Source organism: Caloenas nicobarica, chromosome 3 (assembly GCF_036013445.1).
Source record: "Caloenas nicobarica isolate bCalNic1 chromosome 3, bCalNic1.hap1, whole genome shotgun sequence".
NCBI lineage: Eukaryota > Metazoa > Chordata > Aves > Columbiformes > Columbidae > Caloenas > Caloenas nicobarica.
This window is the reverse complement of record NC_088247.1, coordinates 8,404,844-8,420,234: the sequence shown is the minus strand read 5'-3', so window position 1 is coordinate 8,420,234 and position 15,391 is coordinate 8,404,844. Positions and strand designations below refer to the sequence as shown.

At 39.4% G+C, this 15,391-nt stretch overlaps 1 protein-coding gene across 2 annotated transcripts in view; it reads right to left on the bottom strand.

The window, feature by feature from the left end:
- Positions 1 to 5,079: 5,079 nt before the first annotated feature.
- ATAD2B (ATPase family AAA domain containing 2B) overlaps positions 5,080 to 15,391 on the bottom strand; it is an 85,449-nt gene continuing 75,137 nt past the window's right edge. For both annotated transcript variants that reach the window (XM_065631446.1, XM_065631447.1), the window contains exons 25-28: positions 13,534 to 14,229; positions 11,780 to 11,907; positions 10,511 to 10,639; positions 5,080 to 8,319 (exon numbers count right to left, since the gene is read on the bottom strand). In XM_065631446.1, the coding sequence (XP_065487518.1) occupies positions 8,278 to 8,319; positions 10,511 to 10,639; positions 11,780 to 11,907; positions 13,534 to 14,229 (995 nt within the window). In that variant the 3' untranslated portion in view covers positions 5,080 to 8,277. The remainder of the gene's footprint in view (positions 8,320 to 10,510; positions 10,640 to 11,779; positions 11,908 to 13,533; positions 14,230 to 15,391) is intronic.

Below are 15,391 nucleotides of genomic sequence, written 5' to 3'. Positions count from 1 at the left end.
GAGTATCAGACTTTCCCTGGTGGAAAAGGGTTTTCAAATTCAGGAGGTAACCAAACACTCAACCACCTCCAGGAAGCCCAGAAGTTTCTGCCCTGCTGACATTCATTTTTAATAACACGCGGGTAATTTCAGAAAGAGCGGTGATAATGTGACAGTTATCAAAAAGGGCAGGTAAAATGACTGGGTAATTACAGGGCATTCACCTGACACCAATCCCAAGTGAAAATGGAAAGATGATATCTAACTAAACTGATCATGAATCAAAGAGATAAGAATAAATACGCTGATTTTCTAGAAAATCAGCTGTATCACACAAACCTGATCTCATTCCCTGACAGGATTACACATTTGATTGATAAGGTAATAGATTTTCAACAGCATGTGACAAAATACTTCAACTTTCTCACCGTACAGTGTTCAGACAGCAAGTATTAAACAGGCTAAGAATAGGCAGATTAATTGAGGAATATCTAATCTGTTCAAGTGATTCCCAATTTGGTATTATCAGAATATTTCTAATGGGGGAATCCTCTTCTTCCAAAGTTCTTGAAGGAAAACGTTGAAATAAATCACTAGTCACAGACCTGTGGAAACAGAGATTAACAGAGCAAAAGATAACGAGGATGGAACGAGCCGCACGTACTGTGCTGGCCAGGACCACTAGCACAAAATTTCTTTTTCCAAAGCTAAGTGGGACCTCAGAGGGGTGGGAAGGAGGAGACATTCAGGATGAAAAGCCGCGAGTCTGAGAAGAGTCAAGCAACAAAAACTCCCAGCCCAATTTCATGGCATAAAAGGACTAAATTAATCTTTGGATGTGTAAAAAAAAGGAGCAGCGAGTCGGAATTATGATTTTTAGCTCAATATATGGCACCGGTGGGACCAATGCCGGAATATCCCATCAATTTTGTCTGTGAACAAATGTTTTAGAAGACGTTGAAAAATCGACCTACTGCAGAAAAGAGCCACAAAATTGACTTGAAGGCTGGAGAAAATTCAGTGAAAGCCATAAAGAGCTCATTCTGCTCAGCAAAAAAAAGACTGAGAGGCTACTTGATCACAGTGCATTAGTATCTTTGTGAGGGGGGGTAAAAAAAAGAAAATCTGTGTATGAAGAGTCTAGAACATAAAGAGAAGACAAGAAGCTGGGCCTGGAAGCAGGAGCTGGACAAACCAAATGAGCTTAACCACTTGGTGAAAGGCTCAAAGGGCAGAGCAGACGCACAAACTCCGCAGACTGAGACCAGATGCCTTTCTTGAAAGAGGCCTGTTAAGCCAGGCCTAAGTTAGTAGACCTTGCACATGCATAAGATTAAATCACACGTGCCACAGCATCAGATTGAAGTGCTTTCTGCTGACATTATTCTCCATGAATAAGCCTGAATTTTTGTGACAAATTGCTAAACATTTAAATCATCGTTAGGTGTCAGCTCATTCCCAAAATTTATTCTCATATATTGAAAAGATTAACACTGTTAAATTTATGCTCGGCTTGTGCTTTTGTGGCTGTCCTCTGAATCATGTGAAAAGGAAGCTTTTTATTTTTTAAAAAAAATGTTCTGCCTTCAGGACATGCTTTAAATTTTAGAGCAAGACTCTGAAGCACTCTAACCCCAATATGAAGGCTAGACATTAATTTTAAACCAGTTACATCTCCGGGGCTTCATGAAAATGTAGCCTTACATGCTTATTTTTCCGATACTTAAAATGTCTACACAAAACAGTAATTTATTACTAAATTATATGTTAACAGTCACATACAACATGTGACTATTCACATTCTATTTCCTTTACTCGCTAAACCTTTGTACTGTCACAGAGAACGTAGTGGGCATCACTTCAAACCCCGTTTTAGAATTATACTCATTAGGAACCTAAACCAGATTGGCAGTGTGTCCTTCCCTATCACCAAAATGGGGTATCACTGTTCTTCCAGGTCAGTTCTACACACGCAAAGGATCCTACAAGGTGTAACTAAGTCAGCAAGAGAACGCAAGACCTTTACAATAGAACTAGAGCTGGGGTTTTGGAGACGAGAAATAGTTCCTTAACTAAAACAGCATTATTTTATTTCCCCCTACAACAGAAAGACTCGATTTCTGAGCAAATTAATTTAGTCCAAATTTAATATATTTTCTGGGATGAATAGTTTCTCTCTGCTTTACTTCCTTGCTGAAGATTTATTTTAAAGGGAGCCCTTTTGAAATTTTCCCCAGTCTTTCCTTCCTCTCAGCCCACAGTCCCAAAGCTGACAGGTCACCTGCACAATCCCACTTCCAAACAGACACAGCTAGAACCTCTCCGGGTTACAGCACAATTCAAATTTTACATTGATGCAAAGGAGCTTTCATCATGATGTAATTCATCACAAAAAACCCCCCCAGGATGACAAATGGTGGGAGTGTTCCCAGCAGCCTGTGGGACCTGCACATTTCTCACATGAACTCTGCCAAATTCCCAACTGGAGACACGAATGAACAAAACAAAACACGGAGAGAAGTCCCCCACAGCAGAACCAGCTCCACTTCTGCAGTACACCAACACACCACAGAGTCACAGAAGTGTTTTGGTTGGAAAAGACCTTTAAGATCATCGAGTCCAACTGTTAACCCAACGCTGGCATTAAACCATAGAATCATTTTGGTTGGAAGAGAGCCTCAAGATCGAGTCCCACCATAACCCAACTCTGGCACTAACCCATGTCCCTAAGAACCTCGTCTACACGTCTTTTAAACCTCTCCAGGGATGGTGACTCCACCACTGCCCTGGGCAGCCTGCTCCAATGCCTGACAACCCTTTCAGTTAAGAAGTTTTTCCCAATATCCAATCTAAACCTCCCCTGGCGCAACCTAAGGCCGTTTCCTTGTGTCCTGTCACTTGTTCTTTGGGAGAAGAGACCAGCACCCACCTCCTAAGCGCTGCAGCAGCCATGCCCCAGGTGCAGAACCTCAGCAACCTCCTCCTCCGCTCCCAGTCTTGTGATGGAGTGTGAGGAGCTTCCAACACGGCTCAACCTGAGAGCAGCTTTTGCACCTGAAGCTTGAGAGCAGCTTTATTCCAAAACAGCATCCACATTATCAGCAAACCTTAATGGCAACCACCAGGTTTGCGCTAACATTCCACTAAAAGTGGTGAATTAATTTCAAAACTTAGCAGCTTATTGTATTTTTAAAGGAAAAAGATTTTTCCCTACTATTAAAGCAAGGCTCAATGTAGCGTAACTCAAATACATTCCTAAAATAAATGGAATTTAGTAGTAGTCACAACCATTTACTGGCAGTGGGTTCAACTGAAATATACTCCCTATGCAAATGATCATCCCGTAAAAAAATTACTCACCTAGAAATGGAACAAGGCTGAATTAATTAGTGTTAAAGTTGATAATCCCTCATTTTTACATAATAGTTACATGACCACAAGTGATGCATAAAAGGAGAAGAAAAAAAAAATGAAGTGTTTGGCTTCATTAATCAGCTCATAAGTTTACTGATTTAGCCTGCGGAATTCATTCACACGCAACGCTAGCTTAAAGCCCCATATATTACAAGTCCAAATCCAAATCCTACGCAAGAAACAGAATAAAAGGATCTCATTTTTAGCTTATTTAAATAAATTATCTGAGGGGCTTAAAGGAAGAAACAGAGGATGTGCAACACTGCAAGTTTAAGGAAATACAGGAAATTGCATCTGAAAATCACATTCAAGGCAGCAAGCGAGAGCGGCGTTAAGCACCGAACCCTCAACAAACGAGAGCGTTGCACAAGCTTTTACTACGGCTTTACTGACAATACATGATGCAACCCACCATTCCTCACTAATTCATGTTTTGAAGCACCGTTCAAATTTCACTAAGTATTTTTACATTGAAACCTCTTGTCAACGCCCAAATAAATCACAGTTTTGTCCCTTTTGATTATTTTTACAGCCACTGTCGGAAACTGGGCCTGAAGGAGTTCTGTCGACACGGACATCGCCGCTCCTGGCGGACAGAAAGAGATCCACAATATAATTTATGTATAATAATACATAATATAGAAAATATATTTATATATTATATAATGCACATATTATTTATATAATTTAGATTTTATTTATTTTTAGATTTAATACGTAATTGTGCTTTCAAAGCCATGTATAAGAGCGGAATTGGAGTCAGATGTGAAATAAGTTACTACTACTCTCTTCCTCAACCAGCCTTTTGCCCAGGAGCCCTGGAGTTTAAGAACACAGAAAGGAAAAGGAGCAGATATGTTGTAGGTCCTACACCTCAAGAGAGGCCGTAACAGATCTATAGAACAGCTTCTTATAGTCTGGTCCACATTACATACATCAGCTGCAGTTTGCTAGCTCCGGAAAATTCCCAATATAGGTCTCATATGGGGAAAACCTGAGTTGATTCTTCACTTGCATAACGTCTAGCAGCTTGCTCTCATACGCGTGAGTTATTGGGAGGGGAACTAAAGGAATTCCTATATATATTAAAGTTTATCTTTAAAACAAAACAAAAACAAACACCACACAAAGAGAACAACAACATTAACAACTTTGATAGGCAGAAAAGAGAGCGTTTCCTTAAAATCCTCTAATGAGAAACTCCGGCATTGGATGCTGACACACAGACCCGGGTGGTGTGTTGCAACAGAACAGAAAATATTTTCTAAGCACAAAGCTTAACTTCATAACAAATACGTTACTCACTCACCAACGTACAACGCTCGTTTCACTTTGTCAGTCAAAATTAATAATAGATTTTTTTTTTCCTTTAATGGACAAACACTTGAAAGCAAAATTACGGCTTAAACAACTAAACAGCAAGATCCCAGAGTAAAACACCTGAACTGTGAAATCAAGGAGGTCTCGTAAGAAAAAGACTGAAATCAGCTCTTAGGCAGCATTTTTTTAAACACATTTTTGAAGGAGCTAAAGCTATGTTTTCTTGTCACCTTTATTCAAGTATTTCACAGCAGTTATATTACAAATTACAGTAAAATGTCCAAAATTTTCAGAAATTCAAAAAAAAAAATTAAATAACTTACTTCAAACTAACATAAAATGAAGCCAAAAATGCAAAACATCAATTTAAACACAGTTCTGAATAAAACTATAGAATCCAAAATATACCACAGTTGATGAAGGAAGTCTACTTAATCCACCAAGTAGACACACGTTAATGAAACCAAACAGGACTCCCCAATGTCTAAATAACCCAATGTACAAGATACAAAAGATGCAAGTACAAGCCCAAATTCAAGCTTACATTGCGATTACAAAATAAAATAAAAACAAAATAAACGACTATCAGCTGCAGGACCTGCCATTCAGGAGACTGAAGGTAAAACCTGAGCTGATCCACCAAATTAATTAACAAAAAACAAAAAACAACAAAAAAAAAAGGAAGACAAGATATTACAAAAAACAGTAATCCTATAAATACATTGGCATATGAGCAAATCAAGTAACAATAGAGAGGACACAAAACGAAACAAAAAAATTAATCACAGGTGAAATTCAAGCTTGCAAATACAATTAACTCCATAGCCATCAACTTCACCCAAGAGCAACTCTATTATCTCCAAAACAGCCCCACCAGCCCCAGAAACCTCCTTCCTTCCACTGACCCCAGCACAAGGACTCACACAGGAGTTTATTTGCAATTTTCACAACAAGAAACAAGGAAGAGAGGGGTCAATTTGTACAAACTCTTGCCAGTGCTATGTGGCCGAAAAAAATAAAATAAAAAACATACAAAGAGTAAACGAGTTTAGACCACATGGACAGATTAACAGCTGTTTTAACGCTATAACCACCAGACATCTGTAAAGGAAAACAAAAACTGAATGTGGTTATTTGGGCTAGGAAGGCGAGTATATATCATTTTAGGTAAGCTGTCCACTAGAACGTCTGATATCAGCTATTTTTCTCTAAGACAACATGGCAGCTCCTCAATTAGTAAAGTTGCCTCTTAATGATTTTTCCCAACCAACAACTGACAGTAAAAATTTTCCTTTAGAAACCTGACCTTTTAGAACCATTTTTAATGCTAGGCATTAGCTTAAACTTGCTTTTCACGCTCACTGGTGACTAAAATTCTCAACTGTTTTAATTCATATAAATTTATTATCTTCTTAAAAATGTATGCGGCTTTATCTTCCACAAGTGCTGCTGTTACTTGAACAAAAACTCCTTCGAGTAAGTGAAACTGGAATAAATATTTTTAAAAAATTCTGCAGCAAGAACCTGAGACTTGCAAAAACCCCTTTTATCAGAAACTTGCTACAAAAGATCTGCTACATTTTATTTAATCAAATCTTAAAGTTTGTAACAATTTCCATCAAAATACAAAATGCTGTTAATGTACCAGACACAAAAATATCTCAAACAGGTATGATGCTAATAAATACTAAACAAAACATGGAAAAAAATCCCATAAATCTGAGATCAAAGAATCTCATTTAAGATGTGTTTTCTGCTTGTTTTTGTCATTTTTAATCGCACTTTCCCACCTAAAAAATACAGTGTTTCTGCATGGGTTGCATTTAGAAAGTGTAACTAGATGTACATGAATCCTTAAAACCTTCTCCTGACATTAGCTAGAAAGAAAAACAGTGGCATTCGGGGGGGAGAACAAGAACTAGGGTGGAATTATTTTAATCGTAATATACAAAGCACTTCGGATTACTGCAGCAGCCCAAGGCCCAGGTTGTTTCTCTGCAGCACTACCCTACGATCAGCCATCGAGGTGGAGACACGTACCTCGCTTCTTCGGGTTGTAAATGGGAGCAGAGCGACCACAAGTCCTCCATGAACACTGTTGGTAACTAAAATACAAAAAGCTGAGGTAGCTCAGTATCTCTGCAGTAGTCCAAGACTGTTTTCTCTAATTAAAAACTAATCACACTGCGTTGCATATTTCTGGAAAGACACTTCGGCAGCTACGTAGGGACAGTCACAATGAACGGTTAATGATGGCGACACCAACGTCTCTAAAACACTTTCCATGTAGGTTTGAAATAAATCAGCCCAGGTAATGTTTTAATGCTGAGCTTGTGATAAAAAATGTTTCTTTTTTTTTTTTTTTTTTTCCTTGAAACTGCCTAGACTGTTCTCTCCAGTTTCCAGAAAGGAAAGGTTTTGAACTACACAATTCAGACCCAGCACTTTGGGCCGAACAGATCGAGTCAAAAGACCGTCCTCCAATCTCCCGCACCAACAAGGCTTCACGCAGACCCTGCTGTGAAGCCTGGTTTAAGGTTTATTTTCAAGCGAGCTTGGGCTCCAGGACTTTGACCAACTATAGTGTCTTCTCACCTGCACTGCACAGTCCAAGCTATTTTACAAACACGGAACTTCAGAAGGAAACCTGCCAGTATTAAACTTGGTTTTCTTAAAGAACTCAGGATGGAAAACAAGGAGATGGTGGGAAAATGCTTCATTTTTAGCAACACAGAAGAGTTTCACCGTGTAACTTGTTTCTGAAACAAATATACACCAATGAAAAAGGAATTTCACCATTTTGGTAAAGTATGTGGCTTTTTCAGTGTGTCTTAGTTTAGTTCCGTAGAGTAAGACAGGCATTATAGAACCATAACACCGGTTGCCATCCAATGAAGAGAATACAAATCATCCTTTTGCAGATCTTCATTCTGAAGACAGCTTTCTAACATTGCCATTTGCTATAATCCAAACCAACTGATTAGCCTTATCCTTCTCAATTGACTAAAAGGCACATTAAAGGCAGTTCTACAGAGCCTCATCTTCAAATCACTGTACATCCAGTTACTCAAGATTCCTACCACAATGCATCATTGCCTTCTTTAGAACAGGTTTTTTTTGTCCATTACCCCAGAGAAGAGAAAAATTGGAAAAAAAAAAATAAAAAAGGTTGCCTGTTTAAAAATATTCAACTTAGATCTGCTCTTTCCAGTTCTCTTGTATGTGTTGGTCTCCACTTTGCCTGAAGTTTCCCCAAAGATAATGCATGTAGAGTGAACAAGAGCAGAAATGAGAACAGTTTCTGTAGCACCAAAAATCTCCAAGCTGTGGCATTGTATTCTTTATTTATATCAGATACAACTATATGAAGTTCCGTTTGGTTCTTGTAGGCTGGTTGGTTTCAGGTACCTGAGACAATAGCACCAAATTCAACAGAAAGAAAAAAAGAGAGAGCACTTAAGACCAAGGCTCTGCACGTGCTTGGTGCAAATGGGAACTGAATGGCTCAGAGGACTGCTCTCCCGTGAGCAGTTTGAGAGGATAAACCCACCCATCTTGACGAGTTCACAGGAATGTTTCAAACACAACGACTGTTCTTTCCATCTCCTGCAAGAAACAAGAGCATCAATTATCTGTAAGTAGACAGAAATAAAGTTACATTATAGAATTGTATTTACTGGGATATATATATTTTTAATCTGAACAAAGAATTCATAGGAAAATAAACATTTCTATTTATTAGCTGCTATCTGCTAGCAAAATATGGCAAAAGAAACTAATTAAAAAGTATTAATGCAGGAAAGTGCTCCTCTGTGACAGTCCCCGAGAAAATCCAAGGGTATCAGGGTCACTTACATAATTAACGCACTCAATGTGCATTAAGAAAGTATTGTGATGGCACACTGCACAAATTCCAGTCTTACTGCACACTTATGCTGTTGGTGACCCAGCTGTAAATACATATCTGCACAGTTTGGAGAATCAAAGTAAAGATCAGTCTCTATGTACTCCTGCTGGATAAATGTCTTTTTAATCTACCTAACACTTGGCACAGATTTTCAACCTATTTTTAGGTGAAGATGGCAGAGGACTAGCATGAAAATGCTTTGAAAAGTATTTTGCAGGAACTCTACAATATCCTATGCTATAGCCTTTCCAGGTTTTGTCGTAAAATATTTATGGAGAAAAATATTTAGTGTTCAGTGACCCAACTGGAAACTAGCAATTTCTGGTCCTTTTTTCAGCAAGACTGGTTATCAGTTGAATCAGCAAGCTGACCCAAACAGCCCAACAATGCTGGAGGGATGTGTGTCCACAGTTATGATTGCCCTACGCCAATGGTGACATGTCCAACTCGCTGCTGACGCGGACAGGAGGCCTTTGGTAGCAAATGTGAGAGACAAAGGATGATGGCAAACCAGACAACTGCCTTCACAGAATGGCTGGGGTTGGAAGGGACCTCTGGAGATCACCCAGTCCAACTCACCTGCTAGAGCAGGTTCACCAGAGCAGATCACACAGGAATGTGTCCAGGCGGGTTTGAATGTCTCCAGAGAAGGAGACTCCACAACCCCTCTGGGCAGCCTGGTCCAGGGCTCTGGCACCTCAAAGGAAAGAAGTTTCTCCTCATGTTCAGATGGAACCTCCTGTGCTTCAGTCTGTGCTCGTTGCCCCTCATCCTGTCCCTGGGCACCACTGAAGAGTCTGGTCCATCCTCGTGACACCCACCCTTGAGATATTTATAAACATTTATGAGATCCCCTCTCAGCTTCTCTTCTCCAGGCTGAACAGCCCCAGCTCTCTCAGTCTCTCCTCATAAGAAAGATGCTCCAGACCCCTCATCATCTTCACAGCCCTCGCTGGACTCCCTCCAGTAATTCCTTGTCCTTCTTAAACTGGGGAGCCCAGAACTGGACACACAACTCCAGATGCGGCCTCACCAGGGCAGAGCAGAGGGGGAGGAACAACCTCCCTCCACCTGCTGCTCACACTCTTCCTAATGCACCCCAGGTACCATTGGCCTTCTTGGCCACAAGGTCACATTGCTGACTCATGGTCAACCTGGTGTCGACCAGAACTCCCAGGTCCTTCTCTGCAGAGCTGCTTTCCAGCAGGTCCATCCCCAACCTGTACTGGTGCCTGGGGTTGTTCCTCCCCAGCGCAGGACCCTGCACTTGCCCTTGCTGAACTTCATCAGGTTCCTCTCTGCCCAGCCCTCCAGCCTGACCAGGTCTCACTGAACGGCAGCACAGAATTCTGGTGTGTCAGCCCTTCCTCCTGCCTTACATCATGCTGCGCCAGACTTTCCCAAGGGTATATTTACCCATCTAGAGAACGTTTGCAAATTTTTAAGGTCTTGTACAAAAGTCACAACCAGCAAACTGCATGGAGTAGAGGTACCGATTGTTTTTTTGACCCAGTTACACAACTGCAGCAATGTGGGCTCTGTGTGCCTATAAAATAGCTGCTACATCCACTGTTACTCATACCTCAAATGTTGAAACTGCTTCTACCTTATTTTTACTCTGCTAGCATGTGCTGCTGTATTCTCTCATCTTTCTCCTCCATTCTTTTAGGTTAAATTCTTAATCCTATTCTGAGGAAAGTATTATCAGAAACAACCTCTGCTTTTTAAGTCATTACTACACTAAACTTTTCCGTTTATAGATACTTTTCTCAAAATCTCTTTAAAGCTTTTGCCTGCTAGTACAACAATAAACTCATAGCTTAACTCAGTACTTGAAAAAACAGCTTCACAAAATTCAGATAAAGAATAAAAATAACTGCACAACATCACCTCTATAAGCTGTGATTTGTCATAGTCTCTGCGATGTCTGTAGATGCACTGACTGAGGAGCGAATACAATCTCTCAAGTTGGTCAACAGTCAGGTTGTCACTTTTCTTAACCACCAAATCAAGCAGTTTCTGTTGGAACAACAAAAGATGAAGAGGGTTTTTATAATCACCTTTTTTTTTTTTAAGGACAAATCAGAAACACAATCTCCTTCTGAAGCCCTATTTTGGAGGCATTCACACAAATAAAATGGGCCACACCTGTCTATCAGTAAGGCCTCTGCTTCCATGTAGATCCAGAAGGACTCAACGTTTCTTCTCACTTCTCTGCGTACACTCACACTTTTTTCCTTCTCTTAGATTTTATACTCAGTATAGCTGGGGCAATGTTTGTTCTGTTTGAAAGATGCTTCATCTTGTTTCATCTCGGTCAATAATTACAGCAAAACAAACCATAAACACTGCCTTGATAGCTAAAGCAGACATTTTTAAGAACTTGCAGTGGCATGAAATGGTAAGAAATACTAGATGGAAACACATTTGGAATTTGACAAATGTCGAAAAATGGTATAATAAAAGAAGAGGGAGTACAACACATATAAAACTGCTCACAAGCAAAAGGTAAAAGTGTGTATTTTACATAGTAGCAGAGAGTAAAATTTATTTATTTTTTTCCCTCTCATAATGCTTCTATTGTTTCCAAAGAGATTATCGTCTGGACTCCACAGCAAATGGGATCTAAATTTCATAGTAGGTCAAGCTAGTTTCTACAACACAAGACAGCAAATTCTGTTGTAACTTTGCTATAAAAGAGACAAAACTGAGAGAAAATTAACTAGCAGGGGTTCAGTCTGACACCAAAACATCAGCACAAATTCCAATTTGCTCTCCAATCCACTAACAGTTCTTTCCACCAAGTACATGGGAAGGCAAAAGATGATGTTAACTCCTAATTAGTAGGCACCCAGCAGTTCCTCAGTAACTGGCATGTCCAATTAACACATATGAGTACCTGCAAAAACTGCAATTAAAAGACTGGACTGCTGTGCCATTACTGGATTTGTTAAGGTAGGAATGACGGGACAGTAAGGATTCAGTCGTTTTATTAACTTGCCATCCAAAAAACACCGATTGACAAACCATCTTTGAAAGTTACTGCGGCCACAATACTTGTTTGCAGTCAAAAATAAAGGAAATGTTGCTCCAAACAGAGAGAGGAAGCATTTTTCATGGAGCCTGTCAACAGTTCAATTTATTTTTCGGCTCCATTACCTTTAGTCTGTCATGGTCAACAACTACAGAGGGTAAGGGATCCGATGGTTCCTCTGGAACCTGCTCCAAACTTGTGGGCTTTGACTGTTCCACAGCGACTTTGCGTGTTTTCTTGCTTTTGAGTATACCTGTAATCGGAAAAACAATTATCAGCACTGTCAGCCTCTCAAAATGAACAGCTTGTTTCTTCACTTCAGTTTGATTTTGCTTGTTTGGTTTGTTGGCTTTTTCTGAACCAAGCAAGCATGATTGTAGCGGTGCACATTATTCATCAGCTTTGCAGAATTCTGAATGTTTATAGGTGCACAAAACCGCAGCTCAAGAAACACATGTGAAACTGCTAATCTTTAAAACTGAACTGCGAAGTCCCAACAGAAAACTGAATGTAACCAGAAAAGTTTTTCCATTTTATGATTTCTACTAAGCAACATCAAATTATAAAGCTTCTAAGTGAAGTTCAGATCTTAAACTAACACTTGAAATCTTCCTGCCTAAGTGAATCAAATTCTCATTTTTCTCTCCAAAGCACCCCATGTCTTCACATCACCACGACAATTCTAACATCTGCTCTCTTCCTGAAACTTCATGGTTTTGTGACACATTTCTGTTTCTTCCACCTCTGTATTAAAGCTGCTGTCCAATCTGTTGTGGAGAACAAAATATTTTTACATCTTCTGATTCTCTCCATATATTCATTCACTGTTATTCTCTTCAACTATTTAAAACACCTTTTTTTCTGAGGACCCCTTGTTATTATAACCATCCTTAATGTACACAAAATTAAACGACTACATTTAGAAATGTAAAGGCTCTTAACACACATCATACTCTTCTGATATTCTTAGGACCTTTCTTCTGCTATTCTCATGGTCCCTTCCAGCTTGGTATTCTGTGATTCTCCTCAGCCTTTGAAAAAATATGTATGTACAAATACAGCCAACATGTATACAGTGATATTCTCAGGATTCTGAACTCTCATTAAAGCTCATTTACTTAGCAAATCTCGGCACTAACTTTTGAAGTCAAGATTTCATCACTCTCTTAGATAATTCTGAAAAGCTAATTAAAAAGGCAATCATGCATAAGGCTTTTATTTCTCTTCCCTGAGGAAACTATGTCTCTTGTCTTCAAAGGACATGGCCCCTTCTTTCACGCACCACCAGGATTTCCCTTCTCCTTCTCTTATCTTTTTGTTGCACTGTTACTGTGTTGACTAACTCCAAAGCCTGATACCTTCTCCATTAGATAAACGATGGTTTATCTGACTTTTGCTATTAGTTAAAATGCTTTAATTTATGCTATGAGCAAATATTTTTAAAGGAATGCACTCTGTATTTCCATGGCCCTTCATCCAGCGTCAATGATACTGATACTATTATCATAAATCTCTAAAAAAACCAAATCAAAACATATAATAAAGATCAAAATATAGATCAGATAGAACATATAGGCCAAAACATACATGTATGTGCATTGAGAATATTTTTAAAGTCTTTAATTACTGTTTAAATGTCTTGTATTTCCAGTATTTCCCATAAAGCAAACAAAAATAAACAGAGTATTTTAAGCATGGATATATACTTACTTGTCTAAGATAACATTACATCAGGTCAAGGGTGGACTTCTAATTTAACTATGTAGAATTAAATGTTGTAAACACACTGAAAGTTTCAAATAATTAGACAGCAGTTCATAAAATATTATCGTATAATAATAATTGTAATATATTACAATTAAAAACACACAAGCTATACCTTCTTTATCTGTTTCAGCATCTTTAGTTTCAATGTCTGTGCTCTGTAGTGTTTTTTCATTATTGCTGCAATGTGGTAACTCGGCTTTCACCGGATCAGCTCCTGGACTTTCACTGGAACCTTCCATTTTCTCCTTTGGCTGATCTTCAGACGGAGATTTTTGCTTGTTACCAGACCTATCGCTGTTGTCACAGGGTGAAACAGCATCGCCTGTTTCCACCTTCCCATTGTGACACGCCGGAACAGCAACACCCTCCGCGCTGTGTGCAGATGTCTCTCCATTCACACAGTCCCCTTTCGATGCAGAACCCTTCCTTAATTCCTTTTGAGTGCTCAGGGTAACGCTGTCAGTTATTAAGAGAGATTCATTTGAGCTCTCTTCTTCTGTGGATGCAAAATTGTTTTCCTTTCCTGATGTCCCATTGTTAAGCCTCTGCTCTGCATCTATATCCATAATATCACAAGAGGATTCATCATTTGTCATAGAGAGATCTCCTGTTTCCTCTCCATTCTCCTCAATGCAGTCAGTACTGATCTCCAGCTCTCCATTTTCCAGCAATTTACGGTCCTCTCCGTGATTTTCATCATCAGCAAACTTTGCATCATCTTCATCTTTCTTTAAATTATTGACTTTCCTCTTCTTAATAATGCCTTTGCCCCACTGTGAGCGCCGTCTCGATTTTCTCCTTATTCGAACTGAATTATAATGAGAGGGAAAAAAACAAACCACCCACACTTAGATGCACAGGTACTCCTCAGTAAACACATTAGGATATTAGAATATGCCGTAGCGTGTGAGGTAATCAACTGGGTTCATATTTCAAGGACAAAAGCAAGCTGCCTGTTGATTTCCATGTGAGCCAATTACAGATACCAAGGACTTTTAGAAGTACAAGGGGTGAACGCTCAGTCGTGGACACAATTCCTACTCTAAACTATGGAAATCAGGAAGACCTGCTAGCCTTTCCTGCTTAATGCATTTTATATACCCATTTGTAGGTAAAACATAAAGAAAACAGCTAAGCAATGATACAGAAATCAGTCACTCTCATTTGGGTAGTGCAGACTCTAAAGACAGTTACTCTCATTTTCCCTTTTTAGAACCCCAGTAATTCAAAACAGCTATACAACAAAACAAATGGAAGTGCAATCCATGGATTTATGGAATAATTCAGGTTGGAAGGGACATCAGGAAGTCTCTAGTCCAACCTCCTACTTAAAACAGGGCAGCTCTGAGGACAGACGGGGTTGCTCAGGGCTTTATCCAGCCATGTGTTGATAACTCCCGTGGACACAGACCACACGACCTTCACGGGCATCCTGCATCAACGCATGATTGTTGCCCTATATCCAGTCAGCACCTCTCATTTCTTTCAATTTATGTCCATTGTCAATGCAAAGATATCTTCGCTGTTTAAATCAGCTCAATCTCCCATTCATTCCCACCTTTGTCTTCAAGTTCACTGCACTGATAAAATGTGGTTTTAATAAAATGCGAATCTTTGTTTTTGACTCAGACCATTTTAGCATCCCTGTCTAGAGCAAGACAAACATCTGCATGTGTGCGATGAGTCTATAAGCAGAAAGGGAATCACAGCCCCTCATCACCAATGCCTTCCCCCCATACTATACAACTCAACTTGAAGCAACATGGGCATGTGATCCTTTTTCCTTACTTCTGCACCCTTACTTTTTCCATTTTTTTCCTATTTCTTACATGAACTTTCTGTGCCTTAAAAAACAAAACAAAACAAAACAACCACCATGAACTTTTTCAGAAAGGAAATTCTCTTTACTAACCTATTCGCAACAAGATACAACCAAGGCACCAATCTCAAAGAGATCTTGGGGTGTACAT